Source organism: Diuraphis noxia, unplaced genomic scaffold (assembly GCF_037042655.1).
Source record: "Diuraphis noxia isolate RWA-SAM2 unplaced genomic scaffold, SU_Dnox_SAM2 contig0003, whole genome shotgun sequence".
In the NCBI taxonomy this organism is placed as follows: Eukaryota; Metazoa; Arthropoda; class Insecta; order Hemiptera; family Aphididae; genus Diuraphis; species Diuraphis noxia.
In genome coordinates, this window is record NW_028301713.1 from 29,634,652 (window position 1) to 29,656,209 (window position 21,558).

The following is a 21,558-nucleotide window of genomic DNA, read 5'->3' on the forward strand; positions in this document are numbered from 1 at the left end:
AAAAATTTAACATCAATTCTGATTAGCAAAGTGAATATACTTGGTATCTTATGGGCCAAAAGTAAAAATGTTTCAATAATATTCAGTAATAAGAGGAAGAATAAATAAAATAAAAAAGGAAAACCGGCTGATGCATCACAGCTGCCATTATAGAACCTGCACGTGAATTGTGAATAAAGCTCTGTAAGTCGATTGTCATGGTATACGATATCACAGAGTCGTTGTACGGTGGTATCCGTTACAGCCCGAGTACAGGTGGCCATCATTGTTCGAGTACAGGTGGTATTCATTGATGGAATTGGTACAGGTGGCTATGGTGCACATCCTTTGGTATGTGATCCAAATTTAAAAAGCATAATATTAACTTTTGGGTTAAAACTAACTTGCCATAGAACTCATCTGTTCGTGTATAAATAAGAAATAGCATGAAATAATTCTATAAATGTTTTAAAAATATTATTTTGTGTATCATCATTATAACGTAACTGTTTTGAATCTCTAAACACAAACTATTTTTGAATTAGATACAACAAAATCACTAAAACCATCATTTTTCTTATATTAAATATCTAAATTTCAATTTAATTTCAACTTCAAATGCTTATAGCAAAAAAACCAGGCTAATATATCATTAATATTTTTAAAAATGTATGGTAAAAGCTTACGAAGGAACCATGTTTAATGCTTCCAAGCTTGTTGATCTAACTAAAAAAAAATTCATGACATTAATAGAAAAAAAATCAAACATAAAAATATCGAATGTATATAAATAGTTTAAGAAGAGTCAAAGCATTTTTTAAATTATTTTGTGCATAGAAAATTGGTTAAAATATTACATAGGTTTTTTCCCATAAGTTTTACTACAATGATACTAATCGCATATTATGTTTTCCGTATTTTTAAAAAAACAGTGTATTCAATAAATTATACTCTATAAAATATTTGAAAAAACATTTATAACATATGATATGGATATTTGACCACAGTATTCAACAGTGCAGTACCTACTCACATCTTATGTGTATCTCAAATAAATAATTCAATTTTATTAAATCTTTAAAAATATTTGTAAACAATTCACATCAAACACATTTTGAAAAAAATGCTAACGGTTTAATCGACTTCTTCGACGTTTGGTCCTTTTGCACCGGCTTGATGCAGTTTAGTCATGATTGGTGAACACTCTTTCTGCAGGTTTTTTAATTTATCTTCAAACTCGTCTTTATCAGCTAATGTGTTTGTTTCCAACCACATTATCACCGCTTTACAGCTACAACATCAAACATAGTAGTATCCAATTATTCAATTACAGCGAATTTTCCCAAAGTTACATAATACTGATCAAGTGGATTTGTTACCTGTCTAATGCCGCTTTCTTGTCTGTCTCTGTTAATTTTGAGCCAGCTTCTTCGATCGCTTGTTTGACACTAAATGCGTAGCTCTCCAATTGGTTCCTGGCAGTAATGCGTTCCTTTTGTTTTTCATCCTCTTGTCTATACATCTCCGCTTCCTTCAACATTTTGTCAATATCTTCTTTGGACAACCGACCTTTGTCGTTCTTTATTGTAATCCTTTCGGATTTTCCCGTGCTAATTTCCTTGGCGGACACATTGAGAATACCATTGGCGTCCAAGTCGAACGTTACTTCAATTTTTGGGACACCACGTGGTGCAGGGGGGATTCCCGTCAAGTTAAATGTACCCAGCAAATTGTTGTCCTTGGTCATTGCTCGTTCACCTTCGAACACCTAAAACAACAGTTAAACTCGGCTCGAGAAAAAAATACAACGACAACTAAATCGTATGAGTATAACAAAGTGAATATCATATAATAATAAATTCGTGGCTTGGTGAGGCGCAATCGTACGCTCAATCTGCGAAAACGCACTGAGTGAACGTACCGGCCGCAGTTTCTAGCTCCCGGATGGGTGACCACCCGAGATTTTTAGCAACATATCCTTGCCACATACACGTGTTACGACCCTACTAACTCAAAAACCTACAAACAAATATACAAAAATAACTCCTACCATACCACCCCCACACCCAATGGCCTATGTTGCCACGGGTTCCCCTCAAAAAAAAAAAAAATAATAATAATAATAAATTCGCACCGTGATCGTGACAGCCGCCTGGTTGTCGGAGTATGTAGTAAATGTTTGTTGTTGTTTACACGGTATGCGAGAATTGCGTTCTACAAGTTTGGTCATTACGCCACCTGCTGTCTCAATGCCGAGTGACAGGGGAGTGACATCGACCAAAAGTACGTCTTGGATAGCCGAACTGGTATCGCCGCTGAGAATGGCAGCCTGGACGGCAGCTCCGTAAGCCACGGCCTCGTCAGGATTGATGGACAGGTTTAGAGATTTACCGCAAAAGAAATCCTGCGACGAGAAGACGAGAATATTAATACAAATATATAATACATATAAATACGGTATTATTGAGATAACCAATCAACTCAACCAGTGACAGTAGTAGGAAGTACGAAGAAATTAAAATTTGTAAATAAACAACTACCTATGAGTGGTAATCTAGCTTAAGTATATTATATATAACAGCGAACACATTATTGTTGCGGAAATGAATGTAAATACATTCCTATACATTTTAATAAGTATACCTAATATGACCAAAATTGAATTTGATTGTCGTCATTATATTATGTACCTATATGGCATGTATTATATAATATATGCAATTCGATATATATATATATATATATACAGGGTGACTATTTTATCAAACAACACGTATATGGTGTTTGTGTGTAAATACCACCTAACATACACCTATAACACCCAAAACCACCCAACTTTGGGAGGCTATATCTTGTAAACGGATTAACGAAAAATGAAAATTTAAACGTGAAAATTCATTGAAAAAATTGCCTTTTTAGTGTATGAAATTTTAAGTATAGGTTGTCATTTGAAAATCAAAAGTTGATAATGGTTAACCTGATAAATATAAGGGTGGAAATATTTAAAAAATCTCTTAGTTCTAGAACAAGATGGTTTTAACATTTTGAAAAAAACAAAATTTGAAAAAATTCAATAGTTTTTGAAATAATGAGTGATGTTTGATAAAAGAATCACGGTGTATATGTATATATATATGAGTACTTAAATTAGAATTTAGACATTATGTAATATAACACTTAAATATTACTGAATCAAGGGGGGGGAGATGGGAAACATGACCGCGTAAAACCGCCACTACATGACGACATTATTAAAATAACATCTGGTCATCACCGCAACTAAGACATTTGAACAAGTGAGTGCTTAAGCTTCAAGTTTTTTGTGACTTAATGAGACCCAACTTTTTAAACAATTTTTTTTAGATGGTGACTTCTTAGAGAGTGCTAAAGACCCAAGGCACCCCCTCTCTCTTAGTTTCACCAATGCATCTGTTCCACAATTGTTTTTAAATATTAAAACAAAAATAAACAATAAAATCACCTGTAACATTTTCTGTATCTTTGGTATTCTAGTCGAACCTCCGACGAGTACCACATCGTGTATACTGCTCTTGTCCATTTTCGCGTCGGCCAGTGCTTTTTCCACGGGAGAAAGCGTAGACCGGAACAAGTCCATGCACATTTCTTCGAATCGGGCCCTGGTGATTTTCGAATAAAAATCAACACCGTCGTGTAGGGCGTCGATTTCGAGGGACGCTTCGGTGCTCGACGACAGTGTCCGTTTGGCCCTCTCGCAGGCCGTTCGCAGCCGCCGGAGAGCTCTCGTGTTTCCGCTGATGTCTTTCTTGCATTTCCGCTTGAACTCCTCGACGAAATGCGTCACCAGCCTGTTGTCGAAGTCTTCGCCGCCCAAGTGCGTGTCGCCGGCCGTCGACTTGACTTCGAACAACGAACCCTCGTCGATGGCCAGGATCGATACATCAAACGTACCACCACCCAGATCGAATATCAGCACGTTCTTCTCGCCCTTCAGGTTCTTATCAAGACCGTACGCCAGAGCAGCAGCCGTGGGCTCATTGATTATCCGCAACACGTTTAGTCCGGCAATGGCTCCAGCGTCTTTGGTGGCTTGTCTTTGGGAGTCGTTGAAGTACGCCGGAACGGTGACCACGGCGTCAGTGACCTGTACGATAAATTATTTATTACCATGGTACTTCATAACGGTCACTATTCACTATAGTCATTTTACAAATAATATGATATATCAAATTTAATACAACCAATGGTCAATCAATGGTCCAAAAACAATCATTGGTCTGATTACAGAGTGGTAATAAGGTTGGTGGATATAAATCACCTCAAGAACCAAAAAAATAAATATTATGTCACTATTATTTAAGTAAAATTATATAACGCGGCTTATCTATACTATCTCTGGAAACATTTTCGAGATTTTTTTAAACATCCACTATGTTTATGAATTATATTGTATTCTATGGACTTAGACGCATTATGCATTATATATATTCTATGCATTTATTCTTCCTAAAATAGTCTTAGCACAATTTATTTTTATATAATATTAGACTTATAGCTTAGCATCATATTTTTTATTGTGATCACGTACATTTATCAAATGCTATAAAATATTACTAGTATATTAATTAATTTTTTTTTAATTTTTTTATAAAAATGATCGATAACATTTTTTAAATGGAATATAAATCAATCTTGTATAAGTACATCAAATTAATTAAATATAACCTAAAATACACAAGTGAATAACAAAGGAAAAACTTCATTGAACTATATTATATAATTATTATTAAGCAAATTAAAAAACGCACTGTTTACCTTTCCACCCAGGTAGACTTCAGCGATTTCTTTCATTTTCGTAAGCACCATCGAACTGACTTCTTCTGGGGCGAATATTTTTCTCTCGCCTTTATACTCGACAGCTATTTTAGGCAAACCACCCTCATTAACCACTTCAAACGACCAGTGTTTAATGTCTTCTTGTATTTTTGGATCGTTGAATTTACGACCTACTAAACGTTTGGCATCAAAAACCGTATTCCGTGGATTCATTGCCACCTAAAACAATAAACAATAATTGATAAAATATTAACACGAATAAGTATTGTCGCAAAATACAGTGTAGTAATAACTATAACACAGTGCCTTTGAAATTAGAAAAAGTATCATAAACTGTTTTATTTGTTTATTTTTCCAAAACAAAACAAATTTTATATTTTTACAGTACGTTCCTAATATACACAAATATTTTATTCGATTTAATCGAATAATACGATTATTATCGAACATTTATTGATTTTAAACAGTCATCAATTTAAAATATATAAATGTACATGTTTATCTCGTAATTGTTACTTCCTTAATACTTTATAGTATTATTAGGTATAGAAGCGACGTTCTTTCTAAATAATATATGTCTCTATAAAAAAAAAATTTTGTCATATTCTTGTTCATGTAATTTGATCATAATAAATTAATGTATTTAATTTATGTTTATGTTTTTATCGTGTTCTACACAAATCCATAGAAATTTCAGTACTATATTTTTAAATTAGTAATTTTTCCATCTACTTTTATCAATCTATATGGCCATATTATAATTGTATAATCCTTGTTTTAAAAACATTTAACGTCAAATTAATTTTTGTTCATTATTTTTTAGATGTATTATGGAGGGAAACATTATTGGACCGTGCGCAGTGAGGTTTGGATTTGGATGAATCATCGTTGTCTAAGCGTCCGCCTCCATCTATGGGCACACACACACTATGATAATATGTCTCACACTTCTTACGACACACAAACAACGTACCTACAGCTAATATCGAGTGTGCGTGTGTGTTCATCAAACGCCCGATTTGGTAATTCAATGGCTGTAAACAGGCCTAAACGGGTAAGGTCGTAATTTTTTCGAGGATACAGTTCTAGTGGTTTTGAATTTGTTCTGTGAATAATATTATATTATTACTATTATTATTTATGGTCAGTCTAAAAATACGTTACACGCGACTCTAGAAATAACCCTTTCCAGATAAAATCAAACTGGTAGCATAGTGCCATGTGTCATCGGGATATTTTTATATCTGCCCAGTGGTGTAATGTCGTTGTGGGTGAGAATAATTAGATACGTGGGTTAGCATTCGCGTTTGCCAAATCTGATGACGTTTATACAACGGTTATGCGCCAATATAATACATCTTGAATGCATGTATTTTATAAAATAATTTAGGCACATACAATGTTGTATTGCTATTGTAGTTAAGAAATATTACAGCCACTGGAAAAAAATTCTAAACAAGAATGTAGTACGTGAAGGTGTTCTTAAAAATGGTCAGGTTTTACTCACAAAAGTCGAGGAATCGAAATTTTAGAAATCTAATATCTACCACGAAATACAAATACATGTATCACGTTAATTATTATTATTATTATTATACATATTTTTTAAACATTTATTAGAATATAATATACAATCTGTAATAGTAGTTACAATAAGCATATGAGGAGAAATGTACAAGGTGACTGTGAAATCGTGAGGGCCGAGGGGAGTAGCTACCCAGCAGTTACACTCGACAATTTATTATTATAAAAAAAAAATCATCATATTATACTTATAATATTATGAAAACATAATAAACCCATGATAAGTATGTGGTATGTGCTATTAATTCGATTAATGTTCATAAAAATACACTTTAAACTACATTATAGCTAAATCAAAGATGTCCCATTGGCATTTTATGGACGTAAAGTAACCTGTAATGTGCCAATCTTGTGGGGAATCCCTTACAGTCGAGCTCCTTCTTGTTTGCTGTAGAAACCACATGGAAACTAGAAAAAGCAGAAGAATGTCTGACAACCTCTTTGAAACTCATGGCCAAACCAAAGAAAACACCGACAAAATATATAACTTAATTTCTAATATTGAAAATGTTTTGACTTCAGTTTAAATTTAAGTCAAATTATTATTTACTAACTGTAATTTTTTTTTAAAATAAAATTTACAGTAAATAATTCATTCGTTACAACAATAGCGTATTATATACTACTTTCATATTTTACAATTACTTATGTAATTTTTTTTTTTAATATTGCAATGTGAATAGTGTTTAGAAATTAATATTAAAAACATTTTTAAGATTATTTAAATATTTAGCTGCTAAAGTACTTACTAGTTACTACATACTATTAAAATTAATGAATGTAAGTAATAGGCAAATAAAAATATGATAGTTACTGAAAATCCTTCGAGGGAAGTCTATAAATATTGATTATGCTGTTTAAATATAACATAATATTATTAATAATAACTGTTTTTGATTAATCATTTATTATTACCCAAAGTCGTGTTGAAATTATTGTTTAAATGTTACAAAGCGTTTGATCATCGTAGAATAAATATATTGTTAACTGTCTCAATCTTTAATCAAAATTATGATTTTGACTATAATTAATTTACTAAACCATTGATTCGGATTTCGGATACGTACCTATGTGTATAATATAAATGCAACACAATATGATTAGTTTGTTGAGAACAGAGAAACTGTTGGGGGTGAGATTGTATTTACAAGGGTCGTATTTTATCGTTTCGATCAACATCGTAATCATTACTGTTTTTAATATTTAAACGTAAACACGTTTAACGTCTATTTTGTTGTGTACCTACCTGACTTTTGGCAGCATCTCCGATCAGCCTTTCCGAATCTGTGAACGCCACGTAGCTGGGTGTCGTCCGATTTCCCTGGTCGTTGGCGATGATTTCCACTTTTCCATGTTGCCACACGCCCACACACGAGTAAGTGGTACCCAAGTCTATACCCACAGCTGGTATTTTGCTCATTTTTCAAAATATTTTATTAAACGAAAACTGAAATGGAAAAACTAGTTGTTATCACTCTGTTAGAGCGAGCTAAACGAAAGAAAAAATAATAATACGTAACCGTCACTTGACTGTTGAAGTGTCAAAGAAAACGCATACAAAGCTGAGCACACGGTATTTATACTTCTGGCCACCACTTCTCTCCGACAGATCATTTATAGACCGGAACCACGCCCACGTCCGAATGTTTGTTTTTATTCAACATAAACCGTTCGTAACATTTTTAAAAACACAAACACTATTATTTTTACTATTATTATTATTATTATTTGAAGATACCTTCGTATGTAGTGGCCATTGGGAGAAAACATTATTAGTTATTACTTATTACGTATGTACCTATGTACTTATATTGCATAGCACAGAGAGATGTCTTATTTGTATTTTAAAATTAACACGAATTTAGTACCTAAAAACTCATGTCTCATATGTGATTATGATAAACTCAATGATAATATAATTTCTGTTCTGTAAAAATTCATCATTAATTATAATACATTTATTGTTTATGTAACTTATATACTGCTGCAGTCCTTAGATTTTTGTTTTTATGTACATAAAAAATAAAACATTATTTTAAGTATAATATTATGCATATATATTATATACAGTCAAATAGTTGAAAAAATGAATCCAAGGTCCGTTTAATATTTTTTGAAAAATGAATGAGTTTTTATATAGAATACCTTTGTATCTAAGTAAAGTACCAAAGTAGGTACATTTATAGGTTTCTTTAATTTGGACGCAATAAAAAATCAATTATAGAAAATACATATAGCATCTTGATTAATAATACCGTATGGAAGAAAGTAGTAAATAATTCTATTCTAGTCGTTTAATTCATATTTTTATTTTTTTTTTTGGTTTCTAAAAAATCAAATTTATCTGATCCGGTTTATGGTTCATAGGAAAATCAAAAAAGTTTTCGATTCGATAAAATTAATTATTAATTTTAATACTGATGATTTTGACCAATGTCCAATTTTAATACAAAAAATCAAAAGGGTCCCAACAATTAATTTGAAAAATGACTCAATGGTGGCCATCTTCATAAACCAAATGCAGTACATACTACATAGTACTATAATCTGTATATAATTATTTATCAATATTATTGTTTTACCTAAAGTTCATTGTCGTATTAAAAACTAACTATGATATTAAAAGTATGGAAAATCCTAGGGACATATTTGGGGGGGGGGGGGCGATGGTCATGAAAACTCTGAAAATATTGGTTTCAGCTTAGTTTTCCTAAATATTTAAACACAGATTTCGTTGAGTTTCAATATTTTCATAATAGGTTCAAGTTCTAGACTGATTATTTTTTGCAGGATTTCAACTCCTGGCTTTTATCCCCGAAACTTCTTATAAATATTATAAAAAAAATATATTTATTATTTAGGTATTACGTTCATGCCGTTCAACCTCAAAGGGTTGACGATATAGGCCTACACAGAGTAGGGGAGTAGAGGATGACATTTTCAAAATAGTAATAATATTATTATTTTAGGGGGAGGGAATTTAACTTTGTCTAGTCCACTATTCTAGCTTGAGCTGGAACTGGATACGTTCTATACTTATATGTTATATATGTTAAATACTTTAAATTATATAATTTTTATAAAACTTGTTAATAAGACAATCAACTCAACCAAAGCATACTAAAAATAAATTTTTTTTAAATCAATGTTTTACTCGCAATACGCAGAATCTAAAATAAATTATTTTATATTATACTATAAGTATTAGTATTAGTAGTAGAGGATAATTGAATTAATTTTTGCCATAAATATTTCAATCCTTTCTCTTATGAAAGTCTTAAAACATTGAACATTATTATCGTACGTAGGTACTTAATCAATAATATTAAATTAAAACAATAAAATAGAATATCTCTAGTTGTATATGTAAGGTCTTAAACAGGAAATAAAAACCAACATCTCTATAAATCAATACACGATTTAATGACTGGTTTAAGAAATGTTACACAATTTGTCACTATACCTACGTTCTACTCATTAAAAGTCTAATAATAGTTATTATAACACTTTGTAGGAGAAAATCAATTGTTTAACTTATCATTAGGTTCCTATATATTGTTACTTGTTATTTAATAATAATATACACATTGTAGTATTATACTTTTTGAAATACATTATAATGTGTCTACATTTTGGTTGTTTAAAACTAAAAAAAAAGTGATCAAGGACAAAATTAGTTATTTGCGAATAATTCAATAATATCCACGTGAGGAATTAATATTTTTCAATAGTTAACGTCCCCCTGGAAGAGTGAATATTTACAACAATAAGGTACCTATTTGATTTGAAAAAAATAACAACACCATATCTAAATAATACAGTAAACATTATAATATATTATGTTACAAAATATCTTATAACATTAAATTTTTGATATAAAATGTATAACATTTTTAAGGTAGGTAAGGAATATCTATCATACATATATGTACATAATATTTTCAAAAGTGCACACGATAATGCATTATACATTTATATAACTTATGTACATTTAACCAATCATAATGATATAATATTTGTGCTATATACATAAACTATTTCATTAGTTTAGAAGTTCTTGGTCATCGCATTTGTCGACGAACACGGCTGAAGTCCTAGAAGCAATATCAGCATACTCTCTAGGACCCTGGCTGCACAACTTAGTATCCACTTGGATGCCTCTTTTACTAAAGATAAAACAATAATTATACATATTTAAATGGCAATCATGGATTCTATTATTATTATATTATATTATATTATATTATTATATTCTTACAATAGCAGTTAAAAAATAAAAGAAATATATTTCACAATTTTTTTTTTTACAAGCATTCAAAGTTTGAATTTTGACAATATACCTACGTATAAATCATGAAAATTCGCAAATTATTTTAAGCTAGAAATTCATAAAAATTTGTCTTTTTAAATCTAAGATTTGAAAATTTTTAATAATATATAATATATCCTTGACAGATATTTCCGCTCAGAATCGTTTTTCGAATACAATGATATAATATCATTGGATTCAAATTTAATTCCATCCATTACAGTAACCCACTTGTAACCTACTGTACAGCAGAGCGACATCCACGACTTACCCGCTTTTTTTATATCATCAATTTATATTAATATTATATTAATAATATATTAATATTAATATATATTTACAATGTATTTGTAATATTTTCAGTTTTAGTATTCATATATTGTTATTTGTTATAGCTATTACTATAGTCGTGTATACTATGGGTGTACAATTCTATTTTTTGTAAATTATTGTACAGTATAGAAAAATTATGATTACACGCCTATATTATAATACCTTGGTACCTATTTATTTTAGTTTTTATATTTTATTAATGTAGCTACATGAAATCATTGTTTTAATTATTTAGGTTATTAAAAAATATGAAACATCTAGATAGTTAATTAAAAACCAGCTTTAACTAAAAAAGAATTAAAGCTCAATGGGCAGTGACTACCTATTTAATATTAATTTATCATGTTTATTTGTTCCGGAAAACTAAAATCTTGAACAAGTGTTACTTGGCTTATTCAATAGATCGCGACACGCATTTTGTACATTGTACGAAATTTAGCTAAGGTAGGATCTATTCTAAAAGAAAATAGCAACAATTAATATTAACTCCTATCAATAAAATAGTGTTGCACAAAACTACAGTATGTTATTTAAGGTCATTGAAATAATTCGAATTTTTATGGATTATTATTTAAAATGTAGTAAATTGTATTCATGGATTCAGCTGTAGACCGTGGTATATTCTACCTATAAAATAACCGATTACATCAATTTTTTTGCACCAACCATGACTCTACGAGATGATTTAATTTCAATGTAATTATATTGACAATGGAATAAAAAAAAAAAAATACTATCTTCATGGTATTATCATTACCTATTTAATTGGCAGTGATTTTTACATGTAGTTATATACATTTTATATATTTATAAATATATAATATATATCCTAAAATGTGCTTATAACTTTATATAATCATGAATATTAATTTTAAGATCGTCATACCCTCTGTTTCCGTCATCTTCGGCCTCTGTGACACCGATACTAGACACGTACAGATGGTCGTTGCACCAAAAGAAACATATGGACCTGGGTTGTAGCACGTCCATGTCATACTCCCAGTAGAACTCTACTCGTTTCACTTGTCCTATGTCATCCGGATGGGTGACCACAAAGCTCCGGCTAGTACCGTGCTCCATACGTTCATAACCACTATGTCACCGAAAAGAGTATTCATTAATAACATTTGCGAATAACACTGTAAGTATATATTATACTGTGATCACAACAATAATATTGTCGTCTTACTTAGGGGTTAAATCTAGGTTTCTGATAACTCCGTTGTCACTATGTAACGACACTTTCATAAAACCTTGAACCCAGGACTCTGCCCTAGGTGGCTTGGCTAAATCTAACATGACCTTGTATTGTCGTCCTAAAAATTGAACATATTATTTTATCATTAATATAAAACATGTATAATAAGCACTTACAAATCATAAAATGTAATTCAAATAAATGTACGTATTTTGTAATGGCATTTAAGTGCCATAAAAAAAAAAAAAACAAAAAACAAAATCCTGTAAATAGTAATACTCTGCATGTTAATGATGATTTTCAAAAATGTAATTGTATTAATTGTAACGAAAATATATTAGGTACTTTTGCTAAGACGTACGTTTGATCATTATCAACAGTTCTAATTTATTACTACAGATTTAGAAATAAAAACACAATTTTAGTACTAGTGGGCACTAGGTATGAATTTTAATAAATATTATCCTCTTTAATATTAACTTATAATAATTATCAATTCATTTCAGGATCTAACTTTTAACTTTTATATTTAGAAGGTTACGCTTAATTGAATTTTAATGATGCATAATATTAACGTCAAGTTAGTATAATTGGTACCATAGCATAATACCTAGCAGCTGATATGTATCTATACCAATTTCTTATAATTTGGTTCTAACTAAAATCAATGCGTATATATATATACAATTTTTGATTTTTAGCAGAGCAACAATTGTATTTTATGCTTAAAATATATCATACTAAAATTTAAAAATAATTATTTTTGAGGTTTTATAAAACAGGTCGACGGTTAATATCTTAAAGAAACCAAAAGTGAAAAAAACGATGAAGATTACGATTACAATACTATTATCATTTTAATTAATTATAGTTGAGTATAAAAATTTAAAATAAACATCAGGTTTGATAAAAATTAAATATTCTCTTTGTGAATATACGTACTACAATATGGTGTATCTTTCCCAGTAGATATGAAATACTTGGAACCTGGGGCATGGTTTGGTCTTACTGTATTTAAGCCCATTATGGCACATCCTGTATCATTCTCTTTACATGAGAAGCATTTACCCTTAAACATTATTTAAATCAAATATAATCATAACGCGAATGCACATTAATTCCATTCAGAATTTAGTCGGTGTTAACCATTTCTTATGGGTAAAACACATTCTTAGTTCTTTAACCGATAAATAATTATGTAATGCCGATTGAGCATAAATCTTTTAACGTAATATGTACTTATTATAATAATATGTAAACATTACTGGCAAATTCCAAACATTATTGAGCACATTTCGTAACATAAAATATCATATCCAAAACAATCTATAAAAAATATGCAAATTACCGAATTACACCTCGATCGTGACGTAATAAAACATTTTTTTTTTATATTTATTTGAGAAGACTTATTCTGTACACAAATATTTTCTTAAAGTGCATAACATTGCAGTGACACAAAAATACGTCCAGTATTCTGTAGACTTTGTTTATTGTGTATTTATAAAATTTAATGAACGCGTTCAATATGTTTGGATAAAAATTAAACAAGCAGTTTTGTTCTAAAATGTATATATAAAATTATATGTAAACATTTTTTTTTTTATTACCTGTAAGAAGTTTTGATACGAGTTGCATTTGTGTGCGACGTACGGACATTTCGAATTTATAGACTCAATGAACAGTTTTATAGCTCTTACGTGATTACAAGCAACTAAAACACGACTTGCTTCTTCAATTCCCTCTTTGATGAGAGTTAACGGTAATGGAGTTTCTGTTAGATCACAACCAGGCTGTTCTTTACCATTGTTCGGATAAAAGTCTATGTGGCCACAAGGTTCACTCATCCCGTATCCTAAATAATTATATATATTAACGTTGAATGTATACTATAAAGTGTATTCTACTCAAGTTTATGGGAAATGCGAGTATCATAACTTGGTTGTTGAATTTAACTATTGAATTATAATATATTTAATACTAACTGCTTTATATCCACCAAATACAAAATTTAGGGTTAGAAAACTAAAGGATAAGACAAATGTATGTTAAAAAATAAATAATAATGAAGATAATGATTACAAGATTATTTGATTATGAAATTTTCATAATGAATATATATTCTTATTTCATGAAAAAACTTCTATATTTCCCTAGATATTATTATTTATAATTCTTAATAAATAGTCTGAACATGGTAATAATTCACCCATTTAAATAATTTAATAAGTTTTTCGTAATTATTTAAAAATTTAAAGCAATAGCAATATTGTTATCTTATGCTCATTGGTTTTTAATCTTAGATTTTTTTTATCTATTGGATATTTGTTCACAATACGGTAATAAACTCTTACCATCCACAATTTAAGAGAAATGATTCTATATTGTACTATAATATTATAGCAGACCAGATTTACCGTCAGGAAAGAGAATATTTTATGAAAAAAGTGTTCAAAAAAATATTGAATTTTTAGTTTTTGTCATGCCTGCACTGAAAGTTTAGTTTCTATGACGGTAGAAGCGTTTAAAAGCAACCTTTCTGTGTACAACGAGCGATAATTTGGGAATTCCCATAGTACCAGGAAATAAAATGGAAATCTCAAGAGTGCCAAGTGGTTAAGTGGAAACCCCAAAAAGTTCTGGATATATCCCCCGCACAACCAGATGATGGAAATCTTTGCCATGGCCCATGATCCTCACAAAACATAAACTTTTGGATACATCTTATATTCATAATATAGATAACCTTCTTGCACTACGTGTAGACATTTTTTATTTCTTCATGAAATTGTTTTCGTAGAATATTCTAGTTATACCATAAATATCTGGATAACCTTTGCGATCGATGAACGTATAGAGGGCTGGAGGCGTGACAAAAAAATGGTATGTACTATGTGTGGTTAGTGCAGGAAGGCTGCAGATGTGCACGTCGCCCGCGACTGAAAAAGTTCACTTCCACCACTTGTCACAATTATTCGTATAAAAAAAAACATTCTAATTGTTTGTATATAAAAGTAAAATATACAATTACAAAAATAATAAAATATTAATACATATTATAATATGTACATATGTATACAGTCGCAATCGCAGGAGTTTTCAATGGGGAGGAGTTTGAAAATTAATTACAATTTTATTTTTGTTTTTTTTAGTTAAATAATTGTTTTAAAACGTTTAGGTGAAATATTTTAAAATATTTGTACAGCTTTAAATTCCCAACTTTTCTAACAAAAAAAAATATTGGAGCATAAACTTCGGTGGTTTTGGAAGCAAAATGAATCTAGTTAGTTGTAGTTTTGATAATTTTTAGTACTTTTTTAAATAATCGGGGAAGGAGAAAATTTAATATGAGACAATTTGTTAAAATTGTTTAGTCACAATTAAACCGTCTTCGCTTAGATTATATTTGATTAATCTTAGTTTTTTTCCAAAAGAATTCCGATAAAAAAAATATTTATTCAGTCAAAATGCATAAAAATGTAATATAAGGGTTATATATTATGTGTTTCTCATGAGTTTTTATTATACCTAGGTCTTAGGTATTAGGTATTAAAAAATATTTACGATACATGATAATTTATTAAAAGCATTCAAAAGATAAAATTTTGACGGTAAAAAGTTAATTCGTAGTGAAAAAAATTTTAATATATAAAATATTCATGGTAATTGAATACAAGGTTTTTTATGCAAGTAGTCCATTCTTTTAGCAAACAATTACTGATCAATTTAGGGAAATTGGTATACAAATACAATGTTTTTGCAAAAATGAGTTTAACCTACTTGGTACGTATAATATGTATACTATGTATATTGTATATCTATTATTAGTTATTGGGCAATAGCTAATCCGGTAAGACGTACATTATAAATTTACGTTCTTGCTTAATAGTTGAGAACATTTGATACTTGATTAATATTTTTATAAAAAGTAATAATAATACTAGAAATTTGGGGAAATGAAGCCTGTAAGCCCCTCCCCTTGCTTACTCCACTGCTTACCTGTTTACTATTATTGCAGTGACGACGAGTAATCATCCAACTCAACGCGGATAACCGTATTTTAATGTTAGCTCAGCTCTATGCTTAATAAAAAAAATCATTTAATATGATGAAATTATATTTTCAATTAATTGTTTATTATCTACTCTATTTTTTTTAACACTTAACATAGAAATATTTACACCAACGTTTTTTTTTTATGGGTACTTAATTCGGTTATTGTGTCATATCGTCCTGAGTAAACTGCACAGGCATAAGCGCATGTACCTTAACATTTTAATATGATATACCACGATTAACCACAACAAGACAACATTTATTATAGTTGAGCCCTTCAACTCATGATTTTGAATACTTTATCTGATTGATATGTCGAATAACGTAAGAATAACCGAGATATTAAATAACTCATACATTGTGTTATTATATCATCTCACTGTGATAATCAAACACACAGTAACTAATAAGACGTAACATCAGACATCTCAACACATTTTCCAAAAACTCTCTACCTATAATATTATAATTATAATAGAGTCGTGTACTCGCAAACATTATTCCAAAGTGCACCTCACTTACCCAATAGAAATATGGAAGACCCGTCGGTGTGTATAACATCCACAAGTTGCGCATCGGAAGGATCCAATCTGGAGTGTGAAGGCATTCCTTGGAAATATGGTTCGGCAGGATCTAGTCCTGTAATTCGTCCTAACCCTTCGATCCGTTCTCCGGCGTACCCAGCAGTGTGAGCGCCCAGACTGTGTCCTATCAGATGAACATGTTTCGGATTTAACCCCACGTTATCCTAATACGTTTCAAATAGAAAAAAAAGAATTATAATAACACAAATAACGAACCAATAGTATAAGTGGCAATTATATTAAAAACAAAAGTTTTTTAATTTTTTTTTTTATTATTATTATTATTGTTGTTATTTTCCTTTAAATCTCCATTCCATTTTAAACTCCAACTCTGAACAAGTCATTATTATTATTATTTCTTTTATTCAGGAGGCTGACTTTATTATCTGAGTCTATTATTATTTGTTTATATAATTTATTATATCTTTAGCTATTAATTACTTAATTTTATTATTATTCTACTGTTTTCTTTTTTTTCTACTTATTATATTGATTGCGTATTGTAATTGTTGAGCTAAATTTAAAATAATAAGCTAAAAAAAAAATTGTTGTTATTACTAGGTATTCTTATGTTTTTATTTATTATTAAATAATGTTAATATACCTGCAACCATTTATTGACATTTCTTTTTTAGCACTTAGAGTATGCAAACACTTTTCGTTTATTAAATTAAAAATAATTCGAAGCGAACGAAATTGTGTGACGAGTCGGCACCATAAATTATGATAGCACAGTTAAAAAACTGTTTAAAACCTGATATAGCTTAATGCATGTTATATAACTAAAAAACATAAATAGTAGCTATCGCCGTAATAATATTATGCAATAAATTAAATAAGGAAAATTCAAAATTAAATATGAATTTCATTAAGTTTTGAATAATTGTGTGCCACTGACAATTTAAAAAATATAGATTTATATTGAAAAACTAATTCATTATATGTATTTTATTATAGTTTAGAGTCTCATACTTTTTATTTCAGAGTTTTAATTATCAATTTTATTGTCCGTCCATGATATCAGTTTCTTTAAAATATCTGTAATTGCTTATAAATAATTTCTTTACTTTATACAGTTGTTAATCTGCGATTAAACTCGATTAACGGTTAAATTAATATTTTGTAATAGTTAAATAATATACAACATTATGACGTATGTAATGATATAAGTATAAAACCTTTATAAATATATCACATGTTATATATTATTGTATACATGTAATAATTGAATTTTTTGATAATAATATTTGAGAGTTAATCTATATTTTATGTGTAAAAATCAGATAGGTGGATATAATAATTCCTTTTAAAATGCATACCAAAAAAAAAAATAGTAAATAAAAATAATTAGATTCGATTAACAAGTATCTAGGTATAGGTATGTGTACCATGCGGTAAATTAAGAACTACATTGTTTTTAAACAAGAACAAGACTAAGTAAGGTTCGAAATTATAATTGGATAGTAACGAGCAAGCTAAGATCCTGCAAACTTTTTTAATAGTAGGAGATTATTTATAAACTTGTAAGAATTAAATATAAACAACAATATCAATTTTTAATTTTCTAGTAGAATGCAAAACTAATATATTCAAACGTACCTACGTTACTAAAACAGCATGATATACCTAAAAATAGATTCAATAATGTATTACAAGTATATACAAACATTATAGTGAATAATAATAATAATATATTCAATTGTTTAAAAATAATAAGCTATAAAAGGTAATTTAGTTTTTTTAAATATTCTTATAATATATATATATATATATATTCGTATAAAATAACATATCTATATTTTTTATATTATTTTTTATTACTGGTATGGCTACCAACAATATTATACGCGCATTTATTGATGTTGTTTTAATTCGTATAAATTCGTACTAAAACGAAATATCTTTCATTTCTGTTCAATTGATCCATTAATCTGTGCTTAATACTAATTCAACCTATTACATTACTTTTAAATAGTTGATGAAATAGGCGATTTCTAGTCCCACTAGCCTCGTGTTGGCTGTTGCCTGCGTGTATAAAGGCAACGATCCGCCAGCCCAGTCCACTACAATTACATTCCAATCAGAATGTTTCAGAAGTTCTCTCCTCATTTCCTATATAGACGAAACCAATGTAAATAGATAAATTAAAATAACGATCAATTGATATGGTTTTCACAAACAATTATTTAATTCAGTATTGTAAATCATTCTATGTTTTTGTATATTTATTGGGTTATCTCCGTATACAGGTAGTGTTATTGTAAAAATAAATTAATAAACGCCAAGAAGAAAGCTAAAGGACTTTTTTCAACAGCTGAATTTATTAATAAATTATAAACTTGAAATAATCGATTGATTTTATTATCTCAAGGACGAGCCATCGGTGTTATTAGTTCCATTTCGTAAGTATCTCTTTACCTTAAATAGGAATCGGAAATAATTTTAAATTATAACGATATAAAATCCGATTACAAAAACGGCCTCGTCTTCAAAAATAAACATAAACTAATTGCATTATGAATAAATCGAATAATTAAAAGTGATTTTATTGTCACTATTATTATTATATTATTTTAACTGTTACCTTGACCCAATTGCTCAGAGGCGTGTCTATAAAACCATGTATAATAAATTTTGTAGGTTTTTTGGGATCAAAATTGGATTTCTGTATTGTTTTCTCCGATTGTACTTTCAGCATTTGACCCTAAAAAAAAAAAAAAAAAACATAAATTGACATTTTAAGTTAAAATTTGTACGAAATTAGACATTTAAACAAAATATTCATCATGGGCACCTGAAACTTTTTAAGTATATTTATTATTATAACTTAGTTATATTAAAAGTTAACCGTCTTCGATTATGATTGTTTTAAAAAAATAATAATTTCATATTATTGAACACATCCATTACAATGAATTCTTTAGATACGAATAAATGTGCATATAGAGCGTTATCCAATTTACATTTTTTTATTTTAAATTTCAACTTAAAATTATATAAATATATATATATATAGTTACTTGTAATGGATTTTTTCTCGTGTACAATATAAATCGTGTGTCGATGACTTGTCTCGCTAATGGAAACACATTGAATGGCCGATATATAAGATGATACCAATCTCGGGTTATATTTAAACACCCTAGTTCGTCGTAACATCTTGTTTCGTTTTCAACTGAAAATTATAGTTAAATCATATTTTTTTTTTTTTTTATTTATCCCGCGACAACTAAGGCCATTGGGAAGGGGGTAGTACTGTAGGTTGGTTTTACACGTGGGTAAGGGTTTTTGGCAGAATTTCTATTGGGGCCCCCGTAGGTTTCTGTCATGCCCCGGAGTGGGGGATGGAGGCACTTGTACTCCGGACACCGTGACTTGCCCGGAGAAAAATGCCGCCCGATGGTCGAGGATCGAACCCGGTCCGGCTGGGCCACAGCCGACGCGGTAGTCCACTCGGCCACCTCGTCCCCCGAAATTATTTTATTATTGAATAAAGGAAATATGGTATCTAAAAATGAAATTTTAATATTATTTTATTGTAAAAAATTATAAATAATAAAAAAAAACCTAACATTGCCCATATTATATGATTGATTATAATTGTTCACATTTATTTATATATTATGATTAATTAGTATTATTTTAGCAAACCAATCTAACCTAAGTGTAATAATGATTGTTTGACTATAATAATTCAAATCAATTTTAAATATTTATCTAAAAATAATTCAGTAATTCAATTAGGTAATAATATCGTTTTAAATGTATTAAATAGATAATAACGAATGAAAGTTATAATACTATTTAACTATTCACTTTTCAAACGATTTTAATTTAAAAATTCACTTACGCTGAAGCCAGTGGCGCCAACCCCTATGTAAATGAAGGACAACTTACTGTCCTACATATAAAATTGGTGGTGACGGAGTGCAAATATTATATTATTATCCTGGAGAATATATTATTTTATAGTATTACAGAACAGTAGAATACAGAATCATTGATCAAACTTCAAATGTAAATTATTTATGTAAGTGATGTAATCGTTTTTTGTTATCGTGATGCGGATAGATAGTATAAGTATGGTATAGATCGCAAAAGCGGTCATCCCGAAAGTTATTTATAACTTCTAAATTTCTATTGCGAGTTGTGTCTATACAAATTTTTTTTGTTCCTGATATGGGGGGGGGGGGGGGGGTTAAACACTAAATGTTTGTCCTATATATTTTTTTTTACTTCGGCGCCACTGGCTGAAGCTAAATATATTTGTTATTATTGTTTGTATTGAACAATATCAGCTGGCCTGTCTTTTACACAGTTAAGTTTATACCTAAATTATATATATAGTATTATATAACATTTGAATGTACATTTTATATAAAATTATATATTTTGTCATGTATTTTGAAGATTTTAATTTTCATAACATGTTATTTAGATTGTAAAATAATGGCTTGGATTAGCTAAGATCATTATTGGTACATGGGAAATAAATTATAGAAGACGTGCTTGAATGGTTGGTAATCGCAGTTTAAAAAAAAAATAAATATTTACAATCACTGCCATCATTAATAATTATTATTCATTTATATTGAACTCAAAAAATAATGTTAATTTAATCCTGAATTTCATTTAATATCTAAAATAGATTTTAAATCATGAAGGAAGGATGATGTATATAAATTATTGATGTATTTAGT

At 29.3% G+C, this 21,558-nt stretch overlaps 2 protein-coding genes across 4 annotated transcripts in view; both read right to left on the bottom strand.

Annotated features, from left to right (window-relative positions):
* Positions 1 to 1,026: 1,026 nt before the first annotated feature.
* Positions 1,027 to 7,945, bottom strand: LOC107167443 (heat shock protein 70 B2-like). Its single transcript, XM_015516481.2, has 6 exons — positions 7,625 to 7,945; positions 4,774 to 5,013; positions 3,461 to 4,102; positions 2,114 to 2,383; positions 1,359 to 1,747; positions 1,027 to 1,270 (listed from the first exon to the last, which is right to left on the bottom strand). The coding sequence occupies exons 1-6, from the start codon at positions 7,796 to 7,798 to the stop codon at positions 1,114 to 1,116; spliced, it is 1,872 nt and encodes a 623-aa protein (XP_015371967.1). The 5' UTR covers positions 7,799 to 7,945; the 3' UTR covers positions 1,027 to 1,113.
* A 2,240-nt stretch (positions 7,946 to 10,185) lies between these two features.
* Positions 10,186 to 21,558, bottom strand: part of LOC107167449 (pancreatic triacylglycerol lipase-like) — a 28,050-nt gene continuing 16,677 nt past the window's right edge. For all 3 annotated transcript variants that reach the window (XM_015516494.2, XM_015516493.2, XM_015516492.2), the window contains exons 4-12: positions 19,879 to 20,033; positions 19,443 to 19,562; positions 18,824 to 18,970; positions 16,797 to 17,022; positions 13,829 to 14,073; positions 13,161 to 13,287; positions 12,210 to 12,336; positions 11,907 to 12,113; positions 10,186 to 10,544 (exon numbers count right to left, since the gene is read on the bottom strand). In XM_015516494.2, coding sequence (XP_015371980.1) covers positions 10,421 to 10,544; positions 11,907 to 12,113; positions 12,210 to 12,336; positions 13,161 to 13,287; positions 13,829 to 14,073; positions 16,797 to 17,022; positions 18,824 to 18,970; positions 19,443 to 19,562; positions 19,879 to 20,033 — 1,478 coding nt within the window. In that variant the 3' untranslated portion in view covers positions 10,186 to 10,420. The remainder of the gene's footprint in view (positions 10,545 to 11,906; positions 12,114 to 12,209; positions 12,337 to 13,160; positions 13,288 to 13,828; positions 14,074 to 16,796; positions 17,023 to 18,823; positions 18,971 to 19,442; positions 19,563 to 19,878; positions 20,034 to 21,558) is intronic.

Bases quoted from the DNA above. Each gene is read 5' to 3' on its own strand.
- LOC107167443 (XM_015516481.2), bottom strand. From the start codon at position 7,798: ATGAGCAAAATACCAGCTGTGGGTATAGACTTGGGTACCACTTACTCG. The intron at 2,384-3,460 runs GTGATTTTATTG...TTCTCGTCGCAG, and splicing joins AGATACAGAAAATGTTACAG to GATTTCTTTTGCGGTAAATC. The intron at 1,748-2,113 runs GTGCGAATTTAT...CTGTTGTTTTAG, and splicing joins AGGCGGCTGTCACGATCACG to GTGTTCGAAGGTGAACGAGC.